The 26,646-nt window shown below is 35.3% G+C and overlaps 1 protein-coding gene across 2 annotated transcripts; it reads left to right on the top strand.

Moving 5' to 3' along the window:
• Window positions 1-659: 659 nt before the first annotated feature.
• Window positions 660-26,404, top strand: LOC111054949 (importin subunit alpha). Of its 2 annotated transcripts, none has more exons than XM_039420394.1 (10): window positions 660-839; window positions 3,128-3,225; window positions 5,720-5,885; window positions 7,155-7,558; window positions 9,703-9,841; window positions 12,392-12,567; window positions 15,413-15,595; window positions 17,869-18,051; window positions 20,935-21,087; window positions 25,442-26,404. In XM_039420394.1, the coding sequence occupies exons 2-10, from the start codon at window positions 3,157-3,159 to the stop codon at window positions 25,535-25,537; spliced, it is 1,569 nt and encodes a 522-aa protein (XP_039276328.1). In that variant the 5' UTR covers window positions 660-839; window positions 3,128-3,156; the 3' UTR covers window positions 25,538-26,404. The 2 variants fall into 2 exon arrangements, with proteins under 2 accessions (XP_039276328.1, XP_039276329.1); XM_039420395.1 differs by lacking the exon at window positions 15,413-15,595 and adding an exon at window positions 16,337-16,519 and having other exon boundaries at window positions 666-839.
• The last annotated feature ends 242 nt before the right edge of the window (window positions 26,405-26,646 follow it).

Raw genomic sequence — 26,646 nt, 5'->3', positions numbered from 1 at the left:
TTTTTGATAAGACAGCTTCTCTAATTGGTTCTGGTGGAATAATTTACAATTGAAATTTAACTGGCTTTTGTGCAACTGGCACAATCCACAATATATCTCTATTTGCTCATCAGTGCAATTGTAAAACCAAATCGCTCCTTTGATTGAAGAGATAATTACAAGGAAATACAAATTATAGAAGTCCAAATTGTCAAGGATCCATGGCTAATATTTGTGGGCTTCAACCAGAGAAATCTCCTAAAATTAATTATAATAAATTAATTAATTAATAAATCTGCTATTATTAATTCTGTGCTTCAACTGACTAAACCAATTTAGAACTATCGTCTTATTTCTCCACCTGTAGCTCTATCGTGTTTTATGTCATCGTGTATATTAATTCCTGTTAGCGCTTACGACGGAGAATCAATCGAATACTTTTGGTGTGGAAATGTAAAGTGTATTCATATTCCAGTGGATATTAAATCATTCCATGATACAATTTTGATTTTTCTTAAGCATCGAATTATGAATAAAATTATGAAATGAGAAAATAAATAGATGATGAATAATCATGTCTGGATTATAATGGCAGAGTGTTTACAAGGAGCGAATCACCTTCACGTGACCACCAATGAGATTCTGTTATTTTGAATGTTCAAAAAATACTTCCTCATGATTGGAGGAATCACGTTGGTGGGGGAAAGAATAACGAACGTTCATTCTCATTTCCCAGTTGGTGTTGTTGAAGGAGAGAAAGTGCCATATTTTCATAGGAGTGTGACCGGGACGAAAGATATTGCAACATCACTCTTCTCCATTACCTAATTCTTATGTTTTAGGCGTCAGCATTTTAAAATGTAAGTTAAATTTTATTTGATATTTTGCAATACATTACTTTTCTTTCTATAATTTATTTTTATTGAGTCCAATTTTTAGTCTTGTTTTCAAGAGAATGGATGCTTGATTGAAACGCATGGGCTAAGTTGTTACTGTTGTTTGGTGAGAAGTCTAGCCTTTTGATTTCAACTATGCAATAAATTGCTTTCCCAACAGTTTTACATAGTATTTTTTTATCTAAATAAGTCTCTCGAGAATATAATTTATTTTATGTAACTGAATCTTATTCAATTGTATCTTCAGTTAGACGTTGACGTTTCCGTTACTTGTTACAACTCGGTTAGGCAAAATTATCTAATATTGATTGTTTTGTGATTCATCAAAATTGATAAAACCTTTTCATCTCTTACTCATTCAATTTCATAATCTTCAAAACTTGATCGTACTGGTATGATCGGTTAATCTACTTTGAACTTTGATTTAGACGTTGAAATAACTGCTATTATATAGCTGAAGCCTACCTTACTAAAAATTTTGGTGTTAACTGTCATCTTTACATCAACCTACTTCCAGCAATGCAATATCGTAAAATAATCAAAATTATTCAAATTTGTTGATTTATAAGTCATATTGCTAAACTTACATTAACTTAAACGGATTAAATATATTTAGGCTACTTGACGTTAATTGAAAATGCATCCTTTAATAATAATTTTGTAATTAACCGATCAATTTATTCAATATTTAATTGATTGTGTTTATTAAAAATCTATTCTCTAAAAGTGAACTCATTGAATTTTGTTTGCAAGCAAAATTCATCAACAATATTAAGCAATTTCAGTGATTTATCGATATTCATGTTTGATATTGAACTAGTAGGCCTATTCTTTGTATAGTTGTATTGTACTAGTATACTAAACTTACATTAACTTAATCGGATTAAATATATTTAGGCTACTTGATTAAGTTAATTGAAAATACATCCTTTAATAATAATTTTGTAATTAACCAATCAATTTATTCAATATTTAATTGATTGTGTTTATTAAAAATCTATTTTCTAAAAGTGAACTCATTGAATTTTGTTTGCAAGCAAAATTCATCAACAATATTAAGCAATTTCTGTGATTTATCGATATTCATGTTTGATATTGTACTAGTATTCTTTGTTAGGTTGTGTGACTAAGGTCGTAAGGTTTTTATACTTATATTTCTATTATTAGAAATAACTTATACTTATTGAGAATGGGTAAACCTATCTGGATGGGGGCATAGAACGGTCGAGAGAGAACAATACCCCTCCTTCAACGCTGGTTGAATAGGAAACAATAACTGTCAACCCATGTCAATGCTCAACCAATATCAAACAATAGATCTCTTAATGCCCCCATCCAAATAGTTTTAGCAGCATAAAATACTTTTTCAAAACCTACTCCAAAATCCACCACTCTGGTCCGCAACTTACAACTCGACATAATATGTATCGTTTAAAAAATATCAATTAGCTCAAGGAAATAGTTCTTTGATAATATTAGAATAAGCTGAAAATTGTGATCTATAATGATGGAATTCAACTATTTTTCTAAATTTAATAATAATGAATTGAAAATTCTGTTTTGAAACAATATGTACATATTATGAAATGAGTTTTAAAAATGAATGTGTAATTTTTAATTACAACCTGATATGAGTCTTGCAAAATCGTTATATTATACTAAAATTATTTGTTGCGTGAAACACACCATTTAATTGCAGGGTTTGGTTTTTACCACACGACAAACATAATATCCTTTGATTAGCAATTCGATTGTACATCAATATAAAATGGTAGCCTATATGCCTTCACGGTTTAGATCTTTGTCGCATCTTGATAAGCTCTGCAAGAACTCCATGTTACACCAAGAGCTACAGAGTATAGACTGTCTAATAGTTGGAAATTATAACTTTGATGAACCTATACAGAACACGGAAATGGGAATCCCGCAGTAAAAGTCTAAGTGTGGAAAAACGTCACTGAACTTAACAGGATGGGGGCATACGCTTCATTGCTCAAGGGTCGAAAATGTGCTAAATTGTTCTAGCTTGACCGTCCCATGCCCCCATCCAGATAGGTTTTACCCTTGAGAATATTGATAAAAATTGTTATTAGCAATTTTCGTTGCAGGGATGAAATCATTCGATAGGCCTATTAATGGATGCTCACGTTGACAGATATATTTTTGGCGAATACAAAGTTTAGATGGGTATGCAAGTTACCATATGCATATATTAACGTTTGGATAATTATTAAAATCCTTTCTTGTTTCAGATTAAAGGTTCAGTCAATCTTCAATCAGTATGCCGGCCCAAGAGAATGAGAGGCCTAACAGGCTCAGCTGCTATAAAAACGCTGGAAAAAATACAGAGGTGAGTTTTCAATAATCATAGCCTCTATTTTGTTGAGTTTTAAATCTAGGGATCCGATGAGAACTAATAAAGTAACTTGGATCTGAACAAACATATCTTGCTGCTTTGGAACACTTGGAAAACACATATTTGATAGTTTCAGAAAAATTAATCAAGTTGAGCTCAATTGAAGATTGAAAACTCAAAAATCTATGAGCTCTTTCATGAAGATGTGAAAATAATCATAACAATTCAATTTATTGTTTTTGATGATGGCTTACATTTTGAGGGGGGAATTTTCAAGGTAGCCTATCGATCATTGATAATATTTTATGAGGCAATTTCAACACATATTATAAATTGTATCAATACTTACTCTATTTCAAAACTTCAATCAGATTTCATTGTTTGTATTCTTCGTCGAATTATATCTTTAATACCTTCTGCCTCATCTATTACCCACATTTGTGGAATCAATGACATCATAAAACTCAATACACTTTTTGTGTAGTTGAGAAGTTGATATTGTGGTAATTATTCATATTAAATAAAAATACTAAGAATTGTCAAAAACCACAGATTTAATGATACTTAGAAAGATCAGTTTCGGTTGTTACACCATTGTCAATCTCTGATGAACTAAATACAAGAGCAGCAGAATTTATACTAGTAGGCGAGTACTGCTATTTGTTCAAGGGCATGAACGCCTGCCATTGGCCCAGCTAGACAGTCTCCTCCCACTCAACTACATAACAAACTTTTCTTGTTGTCATGGCGAGTCTGTTGCTTTAGCCGCCATTTTGTAATACCGTTAAGTGGGAGGAGACTGTCTAGCTGAGGCGCTCATGCCCTTGACCAATAGCAGTACTCGCCTACTAGTATAAATTCTGCTGCTCTTGTGTTCAGTTTTAGTTTATCAGAGATTGACAATGGTGTAATAACCGAAACCGGTCTTTCTAAGTATCAATAAATCTGTGGTTTTTGACAATTTCTCAGTATTTTTATTCAAAACTCAATATAGATGAATCAACACACAACTATTCAGATGGCAGCGATCCAGTGACAGCTTTTAGAAGAAAATTCAAATTGTCACTGGTAAATTTATTTACACTGTAATATAAGCTCCATTACAAAGCAGCTTCCTGACGGCTCTCTTGAAAGCGGCCTCATCTAACTGCTTCACACCAGGAGGCAGCCTGTTGAAGAATTTTAGAACTGAAAGTAGGAAAATTGATTCTTTAAAAAATTTGTTGGCTCAGTTGCAAAGAAGCCTGTTAAATTTTAATCATGATTAAATGCTACGAGAACCTATCAGAAACAACTGTTTTGAAAAGTAATCTTCTCTAATTGGTTCTCATGGCATCCAATCACGGTTGAAATTGCAATGTTTTTGTGCAACCGGGTCTTACTCTATTTAAAAACTTGTAACAGATTTCATTTTATTCTTCGACGAATTATACATATTATCTATTATGCTGTGAAATTGATCAATTGAATAATATGCTTGAATTGAAATTGTGTATTGATAGATAACATACGAGTGCCTACACAGAGTGAGTCAGTCATATGTATGGGAAGCATAAGTTGAAGACTGTTGTAGATATAATACTGTACCTTCCAGGATGAGTTATTGGTTGAATAATCCACTTTTTGACCTACAACTGAATACCAACCCCTCATAAGGGGGTGACTTAGGGGTATTAATTCAATTTAAAATGTAAACAGCTATTGTGTGGTACATCATTTTGAAGGCCTTTTCAAAACAACAAGATGACATCAATAAAAATGTTCTATGATACTTGTATCCAAAATGACGGATGATTGAAGTTTTAGTTTTTAAAAAAATGAGGAGTTGTAACTCAAATATTTTAAATGTAAACATCAATTGTGTGGTACATCATTTTAAAGGCATTTCTAAAACAAGAAAGATTACATCAATAAAAATGTTTTATGATACTTTTATCCAAAATGGCGGCTGATTGAACTTTATTAATTATTTCTTTACAAACTAAAACTTCAATCAGCGGCCATTTTGGATACAAGTATCATAGAACATTTTCATTGATGTCATCTTTCTTGTTTTAGAAAGGCCTTTAAAATAATGTATCACACAATGGGTGTTAACATTCAAAATATTTGAGTTACAACCCCAACTAAAACTTTAATCATCCGCCATTTTGGATACAATTAGCATAGAACATTTTTATCGATGTCATCTTTCTCGTTTTGAAAAGGCATTAAAAATGATGTACCACACAATGGGTGTTTACATTTAAAATATTCGAATTACAACCCCCAAGTCACCCCCCTCCCTTATGAGGGGTTGAAATTCAGTTAGCGTCAAAAGGTAGAGTATTCGACCAATAACTTATCCTGAAAGCTACAGTATTAAATCTACAACAGTCTCCAACTTATTGAAGGGTACCCATACATATGACTCACTATGTATATTGTTGAGAATTAAAAAATGGAATTTCACAATATCTTGATGCAAATACGCAATAATGTTTTCCAGGAAATGAGACGAAGAAGAAATGAAGTAAAAGTGGAGTTACGCAAAGCTCGAAAGGATGATCAAATTTTTAAACGGAGAAATCTCGAGGTTGATGAGCAGGAGACGTCTCCTCTGCAGGAAATCAGTGAATCAACACAGTTACCAACCCTGGACCAAATTGTGCAAGGTACGTTCTTTTACTTTTAACTCTGAAAGAATCATGATCCTTAGTTTTGGAATATTACCTCTGTACTCCCGGAATTCAAATTTTTGGTAAGTTACGTTTAGTTAAGGTTAGGTAAATTTTAGCTGAAATTCAAGCAAAAGAAAATACATTAACCTACTCACATTCAGCACAGCTGTTGATTAGTTAGAATAGGTATGGTAGTAGGGCTTTGTTAGAAATGATCCAAGCCCCGTCTGCAGATACTCGGTTTAAACGGAGAAATGTCAGCTGTTTGTTTAAACGCCGTATGAAACACATTATGATAAATGCAACCATATCTACAAGTAAACGTGGTTTAGCGTTAAACGTAGTGTTAGCATATGGCCCTACGCTAAACCAGGTTTACTTGTAGATAAGGTTGCATTTATCATAATGTTTTTCATACGAGGTTTAAACGAACAGCTGACATTTCTCCGTTTAAACCGAGTATCTGCATACGGGCCTAAGTGCCGTTTGCAGAGTTCCAGTTTAAACTAAATTTCATTTTAAACTGGATTAAATACATGCCAAGCCACATTCGTTATAATGTAGTATATTTTTAGTTTAAGCCACGAGCTGATTAAATTCAGTTTAAGCTTTGACTGTGCAAACGACCCTACGAGAGCTTAACCTTCCGTTAGTCGCGCCCTACTCAATCACACGAGCAGTCGCGTGTTGAAGTTTTTACAACATCCAATTTTCCAAGTGTTATGTACTTTGTTCACTGTCAAAACATATCAATTGTATCCATTTACTTGGATTATTTTACGCCTATGAACATTTGGATGATTACCATTTCATAGCCCAATGAAATACATCAAGCAAAGCCATCAATTCTGTGTTATTGGTTCGTTTACAGTCCCCGTATACAGTCTTTCCTTATCTTATGCACAGTGCGACTTATGCACTGTCGCGACTAAATGGCACCTAAAGACTGAACCATTGCTCGGTTGATACTGCAACTCAGTGGAGTGATTGGGAGAAAGTTTTGGAATGCATAGGTGACTCATTCCTTGACACCACCCCATTCAATAGTTTTGTGCAGAAAAAAAATGACACTGTTGTACTTGAACAAATTTTGACCATCCAATAAAAAATGGAAATCTTCATGAAAAATCACTTTTTAAAAGAGTCCAAAAGTAGAAGTAAACTTTCCTTGATAATTTATGTAGGCTTTTTTTGAGTGACCAATATTTTCGACTCGATTCATTATTTTGATGGTAATTCTAAATTATTTTAATTTTTTTGCAGGAATGATGAGCAACGACGAAAACCTGCAGTTCCAGGCGACGCAAGCGTGCCGCAAAACGCTGTCCAAAGAGCGCCACCCGCCGATCGACGACGTGATCCGTGCGGGCATCGTTCCGCGCTGCGTGCAGTTCCTGTCGAACTCGTCCAACGTGCCGCTGCAGTTTGAAGCCGCCTGGGCGCTGACCAACATCGCGTCGGGCACCAGCGAGCAGACGAATGCCGTGGTGCAGGCGGGCGCTGTTGCCAAATTGGTGCCGCTCATTCGGTCGACGGAGCGCAGTGTTGCTGAGCAGGCGGTTTGGGCACTTGGCAACATCGCCGGTGACGGGCCGTCGACCCGTGATCTCGTGTTGCAGCATAATCTCATGGCCGGGCTTGTTGAGCTGGTTACTCCTGATCTACCTGTAAGATTTACTAATACATTAATATTATTATAGAAATAACTATAGTGAGGTCCACGTTATAATGGCAGTGTGTGATTTGCTATGGTGTTGTTATCCTTGTCTATCATTCAACAACTCTTTCATGCTTTGCGATGTTGCCACATCGTTTATCAACAATGTAGAAATTCAACTAATTAACAAAATATTTAATCTCAATCATGAAAATTTATTATTACATCTTTAAAAAATATATTTTCTTGACAAATAAAATATGATTAATTAGTAGTTCTGTGAACAGTAGACCTCACGCAGTATTCTCATCCACAAGTACCTGATTGAAACTATAGACCTTATGGAAATACAGCAATAGATTGGCTTCTCCACACATCTGTGTAATCACTTGTCAGCTGATTTATGATGAATAACTCTATACCGTAGTCTGATTTTTACTCTAATATTGGCGTATGAAGGAGGCTCCTTTTTCCTTTTATATTATCCTAGAAATGCAAAATTTCCAAAACCTTTTATATACGTCGACGCGCAATTAAAAAAGGAACATACCTGTCAAATTTCATGAAAATCTATTACCGCGTTTCGCCGTAAATGCGCAACATATAAATATTAAGAGAAATGCCAAACCGTCGACTTGATTCTTAGACCTCACTTCGCTCGGTCAACTATCTTCAACAACAATGAACAGTTAAATTGATCAGATATACCAGTATCAGCTGTTTGGGTGGCAAGGCTGAGACCTGGCAACCCATTTCTCCTATCTTCCTACAGTGCCATTATAACGTGGACATCACTGTAGTAACATACCTTTCTTAAACGTTTTTACATATATATATACTACTCACTTGACTTGAGAATGACATGAGTGCTGATAATATAGTGAGGTCCACGTTATAATGGCAGTGGAGGAAGATAGAAGAACACCGTCGCCGATCCTATGTCTTGTCAATGCCTTCTATAGACGGTAGCTGATACAGATTTATTGATGTAATATTAACTGTTCATTCTAGTTTAAAATAATCAATTATTGACCGAGCGAAGTGAGGGTCTAAGATTCAAGTCGACGGTTTAGCATTTCTCTTAATGTTTATATGTTGCGCATTTACGGCGAAGCGCGGTAATAGATTTTCATGAAATTTGACAGGTATGATCCTTTTTTTAATTGCGCGTCGACGTATATAGGCCTACAAGGTTTTTGGAAATTTTCCATTTCAAGGATAATATAAAAGGAAAAAGAAGCCTCCTTCATACGCCAATATTGGAGTAAAAATCAGACTAGAATTATTCATCATAAATCAGCTGACAAGTGATTACACAGTAATCAACTACACAGTAAACAACTGTTGTGTGGAGAAGGCAGTCTATAGCTGTATTTCCATAAGGTCTATTGTTTCAATCAGGTACTTGTGGATGAGAATACTGCGTGAGGTCTACTGTTCACAGAACTACTAGTATCTTATTGAGCAAGAAATTATATTTTTCAATAATTCATAACTAAGATGGATTATTTTGTTAGTTAATTTATCAATTCTACGTTCTTGAAAGACGATCTGGTAACAGAGCAATGCGAGAAAGATGGCGCTATCCGCTTTGTTGAATGACCACTAGCACCAGGTCATTAATAGCAATATTCATCCTCCAACTCCTTAGAGATGAATGAGGTTTTAGCTTCATACCCGTTCTTTACAAGACACTTGAAACAAATAATGCATTCAGAACATCTGTCAAGTTAATTCTAGTTCTATAAATGTTATATTCTATTCTTCTAATTATCATTTCTCACCATATCTTAATCTACATCATGACAAAAATCATAAAGTGTAAACATAACCTATTTTTGGACAATTTCTATCTAAATTTGGGAAAGGAACAGTTTTGGGCTTTAAGTCTGTTGTTCCCTCCCCAATCATTCATAGTTGAGAATGATATTGTATCTATCAATGTATAAACATATCAAATCTTTGAAATTCAACAAAGTGTGTTGTATTAGTTGAAGATAAATAATAGAAATAATAGTGCAAAAAATGGATTATAACGTCCTTGTTATCTTGTAGAATAAAATGTTATTAGAAATGAAGTAAAATGTTATTTCTAGAATAAATGTTATTCTTGTTATTTTCTCGTCCCAAATCATGTTTAATGCATTTTTTCAGGCATCATTCCTGCGTAATATCGTCTGGACGATCTCAAATCTGTGCCGTCACAAATCTCCGCTTCCTGGCTTCGAATACATCAAAGTTTGTCTTCCTCTGCTATCCAAACTGCTGAACTGTGACGATGATTCTGTTCTTGGTAAGTAATACTGGTGTTTACAACAGTATTTGGGTTGATAGTATCTTACCTCACAAGGCCGGGAGGGGACTTTTGCAGGCGCAATGATGTTTTCTAGTCGAGGCGTTAGCCTCGACTAGAATTTCATTCGAGCACTGCAAAAGACATTCACGACCAAGTAACGTACACTTTTTGTTGTCATAATAATCTAAAGAAGAATAATTGAGAAATAGAAAACATTATCTGCTTGTGCTGAACTTACTACATGAATTCTACAAACATAACCTAGTTTACAAATTCCGAATCAGGAATTTTGTGGAAGTCGACAAAACTTCCACCTGGAGCGCTGAAGGTGTTTTTTTGTAGCAGTTTTGCTGTTCCTATTACGGAACTAGAAAACATACTCGACTTTAAAGAAAACATATGATGGTTTCATTACAGTAGAATAGGCTGTAATGAGAATCATATTTTTATTTGTTCTGCAAACAGCTGTTTACCGGCTTGATTTCATGCATGGAAAACAGCTGAGATTGAATGACTATGACAAAAATATTAATACATCACTCTTGTTCAGATGTTCTTGTATGAGGGTCATCTTTTTCAACCTTCGATTGGCCATAAATAATAGACGAATTATTATAGAAGAATAGTTTTCATTAAAAGTTACTTTAACTTATTATTATCCTTCAACATAGTTGCCCTGAAGGTTGAGGCATTCGTCATACCTGTGGTCCAGCCTACCAAACCCCTCTTCATAAAATGTTGCCGCTAAATTAGTTTAAGTGGGCTATGACGTTGTTTTGGAGCTTCTCGTTAGTTTTGAAGCTCTGTCCTCAAAGTAACCTCTTGAGTTTGGGGGAAACGTATAAGTTACTAGTGAGCAAGTCAGGCTTGTATGGCGGGTGATCGAAATTATCCCATTTGATTCGTTTAAGAAGCCGTTTGGTTTCTTCACCACTGTGATGTCGAGTTATCATGGATCACAAACGATTCCGGTAGCCCTTTCAACTGAGGTCTTTAATTTTCCGACACAATTCACTCTCATCATAACATTCCTGTTTAAACTTGAATAATTATTCGTAGGATTTATGCTGAACTATTGCCTTTTGCTTGTGAAAACAAATAACGTGACTAGCACTTGGCGGCAGACTCAAATGAGGCGGTCATGTTTCTGGGTTTATAACTCGACACCAATTGACGATCTAGATTCTATTATAAAATGTTGATAAATTGTTCCTGTGTCTATAACTCGACACCAATTGACGATCTAGATTCTATTATAAAATGTTGATAAATTTTTTCTGGGTCTATAACTCGACACCAATTGACGATCTAGATTCTATTATAAAACGCTTATGAAGTATTTTAATAGGGCCACTTGAAGGTTTAATCATAGAAATCAATAGTAGGCCTACCCTTGATATAAAACTAGACTATTGTCAAAATGATTTTGAGGATGACAAGTGTCCGAAAGTACTTACTTACTCCTCGGCGCTACAGCTCATTCAGAGCTTTGACCTCCTTCAAAAAGCCTCTCCATTCGTCTCTATCGGCAGCCTTACGTCTCCATCCCCTGACACCCAGCTTCCTAATGTCGTCCTCACATCCTCCAGCCAACGCTTTCTCGGACGTCCTCCAAGCCTTCTCCCTCCTGGGCTGTTCCTGAAGACCTTTTTTGCAACTCTTAAGTCACTCATCCTCTCAACGTGTCCCAGCCAACTCAAACGCCTCAGTTTTATCTCGTCAACAATTTGACATTTCTCATACAGATCACTCCGCTCTTGATTCGATCGTATTCGCCATTCACCATTAAGGCTGTGCAAAGGCTAAAAATAAACTTTCTACTGGTGATATTTTTCAATTTTTATATCATCAAGCTATTAAAATGAAAAAGTTTTATCAGGAAACATTTTTTCCGATCATTACTTTTTGAGATATGAGCTCCTAAAGTTCAAATTTTTGGGACAGAACAATTCAAATTCGGTAAGAGATAAATCCATGAGATTCAGAGGATAAATTCTTCATGGTATTGTTGATTTCATAAAACAAACATGTTTTGAAAATATTAATTTTTGAGAAAGCTAATCAATTTACTAAAAATGATCAAAAAAAGTTATTTTTGATAAATTGAATAACTTTATCAGAGATTGACAATTTTTTGTTTTATTCAATTATCAATACCATGAATTTATCCACTAATCTCATGGATTTATCTCTTACCGAATTTTAAATGTTTTGTCCCAAAAATTTGAACTTTAGGCGTTCATATCTCAAAAAGTAATGATCGGAAAAATGTTCTCCTGAGAAAACGTTTTCATTTTGATAGCTTGATGATATACAAATCGAAAACTTATGAAAGTAGAAAGTTTATTTTTAGCCTTTGCACAGCCTTAACATACTGGGCCAAATATCATTCTCAAATCCTTTCGCTCCCAAATATTTAATAGAGCTTCATCCTTTTTTGTCAGAACCTATGTCTCTGCTCCATACAACACAAGGTGAACCGCACGAAAATAGACGAATTTAACGAGGGTACTAGTGATTGCTTTAATTGAATGCATTGTGTTCCAGCTGATTCGTGCTGGGCACTGTCTTACCTGACCGATGGACCGAACGAGAGAATCCAGGCGGTCGTGGACACTGGTATGGTCCCTCAGCTCGTCTCACTGCTGGCCAGTCCCAAAGTGGAGGTGTTGACTCCAGCGCTCAGGACTGTTGGAAACATTGCTACCGGCAATGACTCTCAGGTGAGCATTAAAAACTGTGTGGCAACTTTGCGGAACAGGAAAAGGATAGCGTTAGCTGCTTTGTCGAATGATAGACAAGAAGATAGCAACACCAATGATAATCAAATATGTACTTTCATTATAACGTGGGCCTCAGTATAGATCGATAGATAAATTGATTCAATAGCATCCAGTATCCTCCTGTTCAGGGGATCTGGTAATAATTTGAAAAGAACATGATATCACGACACAGGATAGTTTTTATAATTTATTATTTAACTAGCCGTCAGGCTCGCTTCGCTCGCCATATCCGTCTAGCCAGGGGGCTCCGCCCCCTGGACCCCCGACTGGATCGTCCAAGAATGAGATCAGCAGGCTCGCTTCGCTCGCCTGCATTTTTCATTTGAGCATTTTTATCATATGATAGAACGATCCAGTCGGGGTAAACGTCTGGCTAAACGGATATGGCGAGCCTGACGGCTAGTAATATAATATTCCCAGGATTGAAGTAGCAGTGCCCAATCAATTTTTCCGCGATAAATGCATTTAAATCTTCAACTTGGTGCCAACCTAACAAAGTCAACTCAACTTAATGCCAACCTGACAAAATTATTAATTTAGTTGCCAGTTAACAACTGTTTCGAAAAGGTACTCTATCTAGATTATAGTTCTATAGTAACCTATGATATGGAAATTTCAATTATAATTAAGAGGTTGGGAGAAGAAGAATATACATGCTAAAAGACGAACTTTAAACCCTTAAAACCACCCTTAGAGTTAAAATATTGCCAAAGATTTCTTAGTGCGCATCTAAAGGGCCACTGAACATACCTACCAAATTTGAACGTTTTTGGTCCGTAGATTTTTAGTTCTGCGAGTGAGTGAGTGAGTCAGTCAGTCAGTCAGTGAGTGCCATTTCGCTTTTATATATATATATATATATATATATATATATATATATATATATATATTATATATATATATATATATATATATAAGAAGATTATTTAATTCTAATCTTCAGTTCATTCATTCATTCTTCTTCATTCATTTACTTGCAAGTTGAATCTTGCCGGCACGCAATCAGCTGTTCGATACTCGGTCGCAATCAGCTGACCGTTGTTGTTACCGTCAGGTTTCGATAATGTACTGAATAGAGAGCTATTTTGTTCACTCACTGATTTTCAAGTAGCCTACATGATCAATACCTAACATACAGAGTACTGGTGCGGTAACGGCAACGGTCAGCTGGTTGCGACCGTATCATCAAATCAAGTACTGTTCCATCACAAAATTAATATTTACAATAATACACGAGAAAAATCGTTAAAGCCTGGTTTTCACTAGTGAAGTTAGTGGTCGAGTAACTGGCATACTAACTCTACAGAGCTAACTCTTCTCTACTTACTTGGTCGAGTAACTGGCATACTAACTCTACAGAGCTAACTCTTCTCTACTTACTTGGTCGAGTAACTGTTTTCACTACAATTAAGAATAGTAGGTAAAGTGTGTTGTCTAGTGAACAAAACTAACATTAAAGTGTCAATAAGGAAATCTACTCTACTAGATCGAGACTGTTTACATTAGCATAGAAGTGGAAGAGTAGAGTAAGAAGCGGTGGTGGGGGAAGGCAAGTGGTACGACGGTGCTATTCCACTCTACTCTACTAAAAATTACTACTCTACCATGAACGTTTTCACTTTTGTGCAGCTGAGAAGTTGATATTGTTGTAATTATTCATATTTAATAAAAAGACTGAGAAATTGTCAAAAAACACAGACTTATTATTGATAGTTAAAAAACCGGTTTCGGCTGTTACACCATTGTCAATCTCTGATAAACTCCAGAGACTATCAGAGATTGACAATGGTATAGCAACCGAAACCGGTCTTTCTAACTATCAATAAATCTGTGTTTTTTTGACAATTTCTCAGTCTTTTTATTTATTTAATATGAACGTTTTCATTGGGAGAGTTCACAAGATACTTGATACTTCTCAAGGAACTCTACCACTAACTCCACTAATGAAAACCAGGCTTAATAAATCATTGAATACAGTACTGTTTGCTGAAGAACATTTTGTCATGTGAAGATATGTTCTGTATTGTACTGTGCATAAATAGAGAGCTATCTCGTTTGCAGACTGATTCTTGTGATATCAAATAAAGTATTATTCAATCTTAAAATCAATATTTACAATCATACACTAGAAAAATCATTAATAAATCATTGAGAACAGTACTGTTTGCTGAAGAACATTTTGTCATGTGAAGATATGTTCTGTATTGTACTGTGCATAAATAGAGAGCTATCTCGTTTGCAGACTGATTTTTGTGATATCAAATCAAGTATTATTCAATCACAAAATCAATATTTGCAATCATACACTGGAAAAATCATTAATAAATCATTGAGAACAGTACTGTTTGCTGAAGAACATTTAGTCATGTGAAGATATGTTCTGTATTGTACTGTACATAAATAGAGAGCTATCTCGTTTGCAGACTGATTCTTGTGATATCAAATCAAGTATTATTCAATCTTAAAATCAATATTTACAATCATACACTAGAAAAAGCATTAATAAATCATTGAGAACAATACTGTTTGCTGAAGAACATTTTGTCATGTGAAGATATGTCCTGTATTGTACTGTGCATAAATAGAGAGCTATCTCGTTTGCAGACTGATTCTTGTGATATCAAATCAAGTATTATTTAATCACAAAATCAATATTTGCAATCATACACTAGAAAAATCATTAATAAATCATTGAGAACAGTACTGTTTGCTGAAGAACATTTTGTCATGTGAAGATATGTTCTGTATTGTACTGTACATAAATGGAGTGGCACTTTGTTTGCAGACTGACTCGATCATCAACGCGGGCGCCCTGTACCAGCTGTGCAATCTGCTAGTGCACCATCGGCCGAACATCGTGAAGGAGGCCGCCTGGACAGTGTCCAATGTGACAGCCGGCTGCACCGACCAGATCAACCAAGTCATCGAGGCTGGAGTGCTGCCACCCCTCATACAAGTGCTCAGAGCTGTAAGTTGGCGTTTTGTGTCATCCACTTAGTTCTTTATTGATTGATACAATAAGTATTATTCAATCACAAAATCAATATTTGCAATCATACACTAGAAAAATCATTAATAAATCATTGAATAGAGTACTGTTTGCTGAAGAACATTTTGTCATGTGAAGATATGTCCTGTATTGTACTGTGCATAAATAGAGAGCTATCTCGTTTGCAGACTGATTCTTGTGATATCAAATCAAGTATTATTCAATCTTAAAATCAATATTTGCAATCATACACTGGAAAAATCATTAATAAATCATTGAGAACAGTACTGTTTGCTGAAGAACATTTAGTCATGTGAAGATATGTTCTGTATTGTACTGTGCATAAATAGAGAGCTATCTCGTTTGCAGACTGATTCTTGTGATATCAAATCAAGTATTATTCAATCACAAAATCAGTATTTGCAATCATACACTAGAAAAATCATTGAGAACAGTACTGTTTGCAGTACAACATTTTGTCATGTGAAGATATGTCCTGTATTGTACTGTGCATAAATAGAGAGCTATCTCGTTTGCAGACTGATTCTTGTGATATCAAATCAAGTATTATTCAATCACAAAATCAATATTTGCAATCATACACTAGAAAAATCATTAATAAATCATTGAATAGAGTACTGTTTGCTGAAGAACATTTAGTCATGTGAAGATATGTTCTGTATTGTACTGTACACAAATGGAGTGGCACTTTGTTTGCAGACTGACTCGATCATCAACGCGGGCGCCCTGTACCAGCTGTGCAATCTGCTAGTGCACCATCGGCCGAACATCGTGAAGGAGGCCGCCTGGACGGTGTCCAATGTGACAGCCGGCTGCACCGACCAGATCAACCAAGTCATCGAGGCCGGAGTGCTGCCACCCCTCATACAAGTGCTCAGAGCTGTAAGTTGGCGTTTTGTGTCATCCACTTAGTTCTTTATTGATTGATACAATAAGTACATCATCAAAATCATAGGTATGTCTCTATAGCTATTCCTCTCCCTAATTTGGATAAGGTTACACATAGTCCGAAACAGTTGGATCTGTAATCTAAGACACGGCTCGTTGGACACTTAGCAAGTGTTTATATTATTTATTTAGTTTTTCGATTAGTATATCATCAAGCTATCAAAATGAAATGTTTTCTCAGGAAATAATTTTTTTTCTGATCATTACTTTTTGAGATATGAGCGCCTAAAGTTACTTTACTTTACTTACTTTACTTTTCTTATTCGTCACAATTATTGAACTGCATTAAGGGAGCAACGATCCCGCAGTATATGACACGTCAAAGTTCAATCTAATATCTACCATCCCTCCTATTTCAACACTACAGATCCCACATAACATACATCAATCAAACACTACTCAACAAGGAAGTCTGCTAACCTGTACGGACACAATACAATAAGGAATTCCCTAAGTGTGTTAAAATTTTTGGGACAGAGCATTTCAAATTCGGAGATAAATCCATGAGATTTAGAGGATAGATTGATTCTTCATGGTAATGTTGATCTAGTAAACCAAAAATTTTCTGAAAATATCAATTTTTAAGATAGTTATTCAACTTAACTTTTAGTTGAGTTATTTCTGGTTATTTTTGGTAAATTGAATAACTTTTTCAAAAATTGATATTTTCAGAAACTTTTTGTTTTACTAGATCAATACAATGAAGAAATCCATCCTCTAAATCTCATAGATTTTATATCGTACCGAATTTGAAATTAATGTTCTGTCCCAAAAAGTCAAACTCCAGGCGCTCGTATCTCAAAAAGTAATGATCGGAAAAAAATGTTCTCCTGAGAAAACTTTTTCATTTCGATAGCTTGATGATATACAAATCAAAAAACTTGAAAAATTTAATGATTAGAAAGTTTATTTTTATCCTTTGCACAGCCTTAAAACTCATCAATTCTCTCACAATCTAGTAAATTTTGTGGGGAAATTTGGATAATATTAGGTTCACGAAGTGAACCCAATGTTATTTTCACAAAGTAATGTCCGTGCAAATTTAGACAACGCCATTTTGTAGGCCCTTGACGCTTGACGCTCAGACGCTTCTTGTGTGTATCATGACCGCTCTGACCATGTCACGCCCCGCTCCGCTTTCAGTGTGTTTGTACCCTTAATTTCATGTACAATACAGTATTTGTACAGTTGATTTTTGCCTGCTTCTATATGAGCGTTAATTTAGGTCATAATTGATGCCGATTTCTACGATTTTATCATGTTCAATTATGTTTGAATTACAGGGCGATTTCAAGTCGCAGAAGGAAGCAGCTTGGGCAGTGACTAACCTGATGTCAGGTGGCACTTTCGAGCAAATAGCCAGCGTACTGCAGAGTGGGGCACTCGAGCCCATGTGCAACTTGCTCGACTCGAAGGAGTGGAAGACCACCACTGTTATCCTCGATGGATTGAATCACATTCTAAAGGTGAGACAATCTTTGAAGCATAGAGAAAATATAGCATTAATAGATATCCCAAGCTGTAGGTATTTTAACCACTTTTATCCTTGATGGATTGTCCCACATTCTAAAGGTGAGACAATCTTTGAAGCATAAAGAAAAGATTACATAGCATAAGAAATTATCCCAGGGTGAAGGTCCATTCAACCATGGATTGTCACACATTCTAAAGGTGATCAGGCTCTCAATCGACGAAAGATTTTTGTTGAATTTGAAATCAATTAACGGTTTCAATTACTATATTACTAACTGTATCATGAAAGGCTCTTTATCGATGAAGATTTTTGATGAATTTGAAAATAATCACTAGTTTCAATCATTTCCACAAATTCTGAAGGTGAGAGGATCTTTGAAGGCTTCCAATCTACAAAGATTTTAGTTGAATTAGAAATAATTACCGGTTTTAATATTTATTTTCACTCATTCTAAAGGTGAGAGAATCTTTGAAGGCTTTCAATCTTTGGAGAATTGACGAAGATTTTGTTGAATTTGTAAATGTTTACCGTTTTCAATGATATATTTTGAACTCTCGCATTTTTGTTATCGCTTTTAATAGGTATGAATAATACCTTGTCGTTTGAATAATTTGAAAATGATTACCGGTTTTAATTAAAGTAATTCTAATTTACCCCTTGGATAATTGGACCGGTTTCAATATTTATTTTCACTCATTCTAAAGGTGAGAGAATCTTTTAAGGCTTTGAATTTTTGAAAAATTGAAAAAATATTTTTGTTGAATTTGTAAATATTTACCGGTTTCGATTATATATTTTGAACTCTTGCATTTTTGTTATCGCTTTCAATAGGTATGAATACGATATCATTTGAATAATTTCATAAAAATTGGGGCCTACCGGTTTTCTAATTTACCCCTTCGATATAATTGGATATTTTTAGTCAAGTCTTCATTTAGTGCAGTAGCTGTTAATTATTTCCAACTCAAAGGCGTTGTTGAGCTAATTGTGCGATTTTAAATTCTGGACATTGTATGTTGTGTATGATAAAAGAAAATATAACCACTAACGACTCGATGTAGGGCTGCAACAATTAAATTCAGCTCGTGACCATGCCATACTCTGGCTTGATAATATTGTTTGCCAAACGTAGTACAAAGTATGTATTTTAGCTTACTGTTTTTTTTTCTATTCTATTCTTGTTGGATGTATTATGTATAGATAGTGTATCCTTGTATTTTGCTGCTCATACCATACGCATAATTATATAGATACTGTTTGTGTAGTTGAGAAGTTGATATTGTGGTAGTTATTCATATTGAATGAAAAAGACTTAAGAAATTGTCAAATACCACAGAAAAAACCATGACTGTTTTGTCAAAAACCATCTTTGGTTTTTGACAATTTCTTAGTCTTTTTCATTCAATATTATACAGATATATAAAGAAAACATGTCGCTTTTGACTTACATGATTTAGTTCATTCTTCGCCACAGTCGATTGACTGGGTAATTGTCGGATTAGTAAAATTGTAGATAAGTTTATTGCTTACAACGTTAATTGCTTGTTAAATGGGAATAAGTACAACAGAAATGTAACGAGATATAGACGTTTCAATAGTTTTGAATGACGCTCACACTAGAACGCGAACAGTATAGAGATTGTCATTCCTCTATTCAGGGCACACCTCTATCAAATTTTCAGTTTTTATATTGTATTTATTCCAAGTAGGAAGCTCAAAAGTTGACGGTTAACATGAAATTGACCTTTGCGCTAACTCATGACCTTATCAGTACCGTATTTATCATGAAATGTTTGCATCGTGCTCTTTGTTCACTAATATTTATTGAAATTGATTTCCCATAGTTAAAAAAGTCTTATCAAAAATGTATAAATTTACTGGTTCAACGATTATAGAGACTGGTTCTATAATAAATGGTTATTCAATATTCAAAATTAGACAATTTCTAGAAAAGTACCACAGGCTAAACCCCAAAATTATTCCAATTCTAATTTATACCACAATCCAAATGTAGCTAGCTAGTTTATTGTCATTTTCACATTTTTAAGTTAAACTCCAATTTACAATTCAAAACAAACAAATAGCACAGATTTCAAATTGAAAAATACTTGTAAAATGAATTGAATCAATTGAAAACAATTTTAGGGCCGGTTTCCGAGCTCGGGATTTGGCTAAGTTTCAGACTTTAAACAGCTGGAGTCAGAAAATTGGCTTTCCGAAACGGGGCGTAGTCGTAGTCATTGTCATAGTCACGTTTGAATTATTTCAAGAAACTAGAAAATTGAACACAAAATGAAATAGAGTGAAGTTTCAGCTATTTTGAATTATTTATGAATGTTAAATTCCGTCAAGGAAAAACGTTTCCAAAAACTATAGAAATGAGAAAATAATCTTGAAAAACTGCAACTACGCCCCGTTTCGGATAGCCAATTTTCTGACTCCAGCAGTTTAACGTCTAGGACTTAGCTAAATCACGAGCTCGGAAACCGGCCCCTGATATGTTATACATTTTAAGATACAATATAATTCTCAGCTATGAATGATTGGGAGAGGAACAACAGGCTTAAAGCCCAAAACTGTTCCTTTCCCAAATTTAGATAGAAATTGTCCAAAAATAGCTTATGTTTACACTTGATGATTTTTGTCATGATGTTGATTAAGATATGGTCTGGAGCTTAGCTAAATCCCGAGCTCGGAAACTGGCCCTAAAATGTTCAAAGTAGGTAACCATAAAATTTTGATAAATTTCAAACCCACTTTTATAAGACTGGTTAACTCATTAGCATATTGCAGTATGTCTTAGCTACTTAATAATGATTATAGATTTATTCAGTAATAATTAATGATTGTGATATTCATTTTCTTATGCTTTTAGGCTGCCAAAGAAATCGATCAAGTGGAAAAAGTGGCTGTTATGATTGAAGAGTGTGGTGGACTCAACAAGTTGGAACTTCTACAACATCATGAGAACACAGATGTGTACAAAAAGGCTTACTCCATCATTGACACATATTTTACCATGGAAGAAGTGAGTAAAATCTCTGATCTTTCCTCTACAATAATCCTCTATACTATTATAATAATATATATTAATATTATCTGTATTATTGGGCCCGTTCTGTGTACATAGAATGTGGTAAATTGTCCGATTCACAATTTACCAGGTAAAAATTTCCGAGTCCCATGGGAAGAATTTTGACAGATTCTGTACCAGAAACCAGTTCCCAGTTTCAAGTTCGGGCCACAGTCGAAGCGTGGTAAATTGTTCCAGCTCCAACTATCCGAGCTCTCATTGGTCGATTGAATTTTGTAGTCTGCTTGCTTCTCTGCGCATGTGCTGATGGTTTGTTTACCATAGCATAGCCATAGAATACATAACCAACAAAGTTATGTTTGATAACCATTCGTTAAATAAATTTTTCTCTATAGAAAATTTGGGAGTATATACCTTCAGTAATGGAATGAGAGAAATGCACACTTTCGTAGACGGCAAGTTTGTAAAACAGGCCTTTTTCATTCACGCAGCTAGTAACGACATATTTTGGTGTGAATCAACTTTATATGTGCGCGCCAAAAGCTTGAACCAGCGATTTTGAAATGGCGTTCCGTGGGAACATTTTGCACTAGTCATTTAATGGAACAATTTACGATTGGAACTGGAACAATTTACTGTAGGCTATACAGAACGTACACATTATTAATTTATTAATATTATGAAGGAAGGACTTTGCGTTTACATGTACCGGATACAACATTACAAGTTTGACGCATCACGTCTGGACTACTAAACTAATTTACTTGAAATTTTGCATATAGATCCTTAATTATCGTGGATGGTTATAGGACTATTTAAAATTCTCCACGATCTCAGTAGGTCAAGTTTTCAGTTTGTCAAGTTGTCAGCTTAACGGCTGTTAAGCTATTGAAGTTCTTTTCTTTTTTTCCATCATGATACTGTTTTCCCTGATAATTGCATTGAATAAATTTCTATTTAATTCGATTAGACTCTTGCGGAGCTCGGGCTACCTGCTAGTATATTATAAAGGAAGGAATTGGCCTATACATGTACGGGGAAACGAAATGACATGTTTGGCGCGTCTGGACTACTAACTGATTAACTTGAAATTTTGCAGAAAGATTCTTGATTTATCGAGGGTGGTTGGTTATAGACCTATTTTCAGTTTGTCAAGTTACTGGTGCCCTCTAATATGTATATTTTCAAATAAATAATAAAATAAGATGCAATGTTCACTTAAACCTTCCGGTAGTCGCGCCCTACTCAATCACACGAGCAGTCGCGTGTTGTATTTTTTACAACATCCCATTTTCCAAGTGTTATGTACTCTGTTTACCGTCGAAACATATTAATTAATCGTATAATTACTTTTCCATCTTGGATTATTTTACGCCTATGAACATTTGGATGATTATCATTTCATAGCCCAATAAGGTACATCAAGCAAAGCCATCAATTCTGTGTTATTGGTTCGTTTACAGTTCCCGTATACAGTTTTTCTTATGCACTGTCGCGACTAAATGGCACCTAAAGACTGAACCATTGCTCGGTTGATACTGCAACTCAGTGGAGTGATGGGGTGAAAGATTAGGAATGCATAGGTGACTCATTCACTGACACCACCCCATTCAATAGTTTTGTGCAGCAAAAAACTGACACTGTTGTACTTTTTACAACAGCGCGACTGCCTGAAGGTTAAACTTGCAATTTTTACTATAACCATTCATCATTTTATACCAAAGAAATACAAATCAAATTGCGTGTTATTTTTAATCGTAAGATTACAGACGTTCTAAGGGTACAAACACACCGAAAGCGGTGCGGAGCGTGGCGTTGAGGAGCGTCGTGAACAATATCATGTTAAATAATGAGCTGCAACACACTGGAAGCGTCTACTCGCGGAGCGGAGCGGAGCGTGGCGTCAAACTTTGGAACAAGCTGGTTTGTTTTTTGGAGCGTCTACAAGCGGAGCGGCAAAGTGCAAGTGCCAGTCTGGTCCAATCTTGTACTCTTCTAGGCCCTTGACGCTTGACGCTCAGACGCTTTCAGTGAGTATCATGAACGCTCTGACCACGCTCCGCTTCGCCTTCAGTGTGTTTGTACCCTAAAAGAGTTCAAACGTTTTTATATATAAACCTGCTATCATGAGTCAATTTATTGAAACATTTTCACTTCTATAATGAAGTCCACTCTATAATGGTATATATTTATTTGATTAACAATGGTGTTGCTATCCTTGTCTATCATTCGACAAAGCAGATAGCGCTATCCTTATCCAGCTCCGCCATGTTGCCAGATGGTTTTCGAACAGTATAGCGTGTAGGAATATGATTGATTATGAGAATACTCTTTCTCAATCATGAAAATTAATTTTTTTGAAAAATTTAATTTCTTTGAATTCTACAAATTAATTTTCCAAAATGTAGAAAATAATGAAAGTAATCACTGTGCTTACAGACATAGAGAAACAATAGCGTGAGTAGATATCCCATGGTATAGGGCGTTTATGTCGCAACTTTTTCTGTTATCTCAAGCGAATACTGTTGATTATTGTCGAATTTTACCGTTTTGTTGGAGTGAGAGTGTATGAGCGGCACAATATGAGAGACTACTAGTGTCACACAGCTTCACGGGAAAGAATTACATAAACTATCGGCTTGAGATAACAGTAAAAGTTGCGACATAAACGCCCTATACCATGGGATATCTACTTATGCTATTGTTTCTCTATGGTACAGACTTGAGCGCTACGACACGCGCATTTCACTTTTCATCAGCTGATGCTACGCATATTATCTGTACCTCACTGTTTCTGTTCAAATACAGTCAGCTACTGAAAAGTGAAATGTGCGTGTTCATGGCACTCAACTGTGTACCGCAGTGTGTGGTACCACAGAAGGAAAATAGTAGCTCCCACATCCCACATGCGATTGTGGTTCGTCTGCAACCACCCTAAGAAAATATTCCATGGTGTTGTGTACAAGTTGAGATGATACTGTATCATATTCTGTTAATACTGTATCATTCAGGGTGATACAGTATCATTTTGTGGTGATACTGTATCATTAATGGTGATACAATAGAGAAAATATAGCATAAGAAGATATCCCATGTTATAAGTCCTTTATACTTGCACATTTAAAGTCAATCTTTTTGTTATCTCAAGCCGATTGCCGTCTACTACTGTCTATTATTGCTGTTTTTCCATGTGAGAGTGTAAAAACGGCACAGTATGAGAGACTACCAGCGTCACATAACTTCACGAAACTAGGACTTTCGGCTTGAATGGACAGTGAAATTTGGAACATAAAAGCCGTAAACTGTGGGAGATCCACTTATGCATATTTTCTCTATGTCTGTATGAAGCTTATGATGAAACTTGTGTCTAATATTTGATTCGACGAGTGTTCAAAGGTTGTAGAAGACTGGATAAAATAAGAAATGCCAACATGAGAATTGAATGTAGAACCACTATTGGATATTCTGAAGCAATATCGGGAAAATTGGTCTACTCATTATTTCGCCACACTGCACAGAAAGCAGCTGTTTTCCAGTCCCTACGTAGATCTGAAAGACATTGTTTGCAGACGACTCTCGTCTGACGTAAGAAACAGGTTTCTTTCCGGCTAAGGCCGGAAAGAGTACCCTTTCCGGCCGCTAACATGGAACTAAGAAAGGTGAAAGAGAATAATGGTCTTTAGCATTGGGAGATAATGCATCGGATTTTCGGATAGATATACCAAGCCAGGAATATCTATTAGCTTGGAACATATTCCAAGCCCCCTTATAAAACATTCTTATTCAATTTATTATTCTTATATAGCTGATGCCAAAAAGTTGGGTGGCTTCGTGGGTCACATGGTGTAACCTACTCACAGCTGATGCAATGCATCTATTTATTGTCTCTTTTGATTTGAAAATCATCACCTAAGCCAACCTAGATGACAACTTTACTTGACAACATTAGCTGTTGGAATGCATAAGAGACCCACGAAACCGCCTAACTTTTTGGCGTCAGCTATACCTGTAGTGTGGCGAAAAATATCGTACGCGACTCTCTCAGAAAGGTGTTTACGGTATTTATATTAGTTTACGGAAACTATCCTCATACCGTAAACACTAACTTTCTGTGCTTGTAGCGTAATATACTATTTCAGAATGCTATCCAAAAGGCTCCCAATATTAGCATGGAAATACAAACCCGAAAGAAAGCGAGGCATAGGAAGACCAAGAAAAAATGGATGCATGTACAGGCCAATAGAGCCTAATCCTTGTAAGAAGATGATGATGTATCTGATTTGTTATACATTTGGTTTATACTTCATAATTTTATGATTATATTAATTTGATTACATGCTTATTGCAGGATGAAGACGAAAATGTAGCTGCACCATCGGAAAGCAACGGCCAGTGGAATTTCAACCAAACAGATGTTGTTCCTGACGGAGGATTCTCGTTTTAAAACACGAATTTTCTCAATGAGTCATTTTCACCAGCGACAAAAATAAATCCATTCAGAACATTTCTCAATTCTATTTTATAGTTTTGATCGTTTGTATAACTGATCGAGTTTTAGTTGATTTTATCTTATAACTCTCTTTTTTCAATGGAGTCAAATAGAACTAAAAACAATTATTGTTTTCTCTCAAGTTATCGTATCACAGCTACCTATAGAGCTATCAGACTCCAAGTCCGTATCTTGAAAGTAATTTGACTCCAAATTATTCTATTGAAGAAAGTTGCACGATAAAATCAACAAAAACTCGATCAGTTTGGCAAACGAACAAAACTATAAAATAGAATTGAGAAATGTTCTGGTTGGAAATATTTCTGTCGTCTATTCCATCAGGGGCCAACGCCATGTAGCATAGTTTATTTTTTAAGTCTTTCCACCCGAAATTGTATTTGAGGGTTGTACTGAATTGATCGAATTGTTTTTATCATATAACTTTCTTTGTTCCATAATGATTATTATTGTTAATTTATTAACTATTATTGTTTTCTTTTCTATTCGACTCCAAGTCTATTTCTATCAGAGCCATCACCTTGTAGCGTAATTTGAAGTTTTCTTTCCCGAAATCGTATGTGAGGATGTATTAAATTCATATTTTCCTTTTTGACCATTTTGACTTGCTTACATTACACGATATAGAGCAAAAGGAGGTTAGATTTTTTCCCGTTGTAATCACCTTGATGTACTTTTTATTGTGCCATTCTGTTCATCTCTAAGATTTCTTGTTTATCTATCTGGCATGTGAATAGTTTTATTTACTCTCTATATTGCGATTGTATTGAAATATAAGCTTCATTAAATGTTTTCTACATTTTATCAATGTGTTGTTCATTTTTACTGGTTCTTTTGAATGATTATCGTCTTTATTTATTTCATATACTAGTAGTTCTGTGAAAAGACCTCGCGCATCTATAAACCAGCCTCTTGTCTATTTATAAACAGTAACAGAGGCTATTTTATTAGCCTCCAGCCTCCATTTATAAACAGTAAATCCTGTCTATGTCGTGTCGGCGACATATCGGTGTGTAATCTCTTTCAAGACATACTGCCAACAGGTC

Source organism: Nilaparvata lugens, chromosome 2 (genome assembly GCF_014356525.2).
Source record: "Nilaparvata lugens isolate BPH chromosome 2, ASM1435652v1, whole genome shotgun sequence".
Classification (NCBI taxonomy): domain Eukaryota; kingdom Metazoa; phylum Arthropoda; class Insecta; order Hemiptera; family Delphacidae; genus Nilaparvata; species Nilaparvata lugens.
This window is presented reverse-complemented; position numbering and strand designations above follow the sequence as displayed.

Bases quoted from the DNA above. Each gene is read 5' to 3' on its own strand.
- LOC111054949 (XM_039420394.1), top strand. From the start codon at position 3,157: ATGCCGGCCCAAGAGAATGAGAGGCCTAACAGGCTCAGCTGCTATAAA. The intron at 5,886-7,154 runs GTACGTTCTTTT...ATTTTTTTGCAG, and splicing joins CCTGGACCAAATTGTGCAAG to GAATGATGAGCAACGACGAA. The intron at 7,559-9,702 runs GTAAGATTTACT...GCATTTTTTCAG, and splicing joins TGGTTACTCCTGATCTACCT to GCATCATTCCTGCGTAATAT.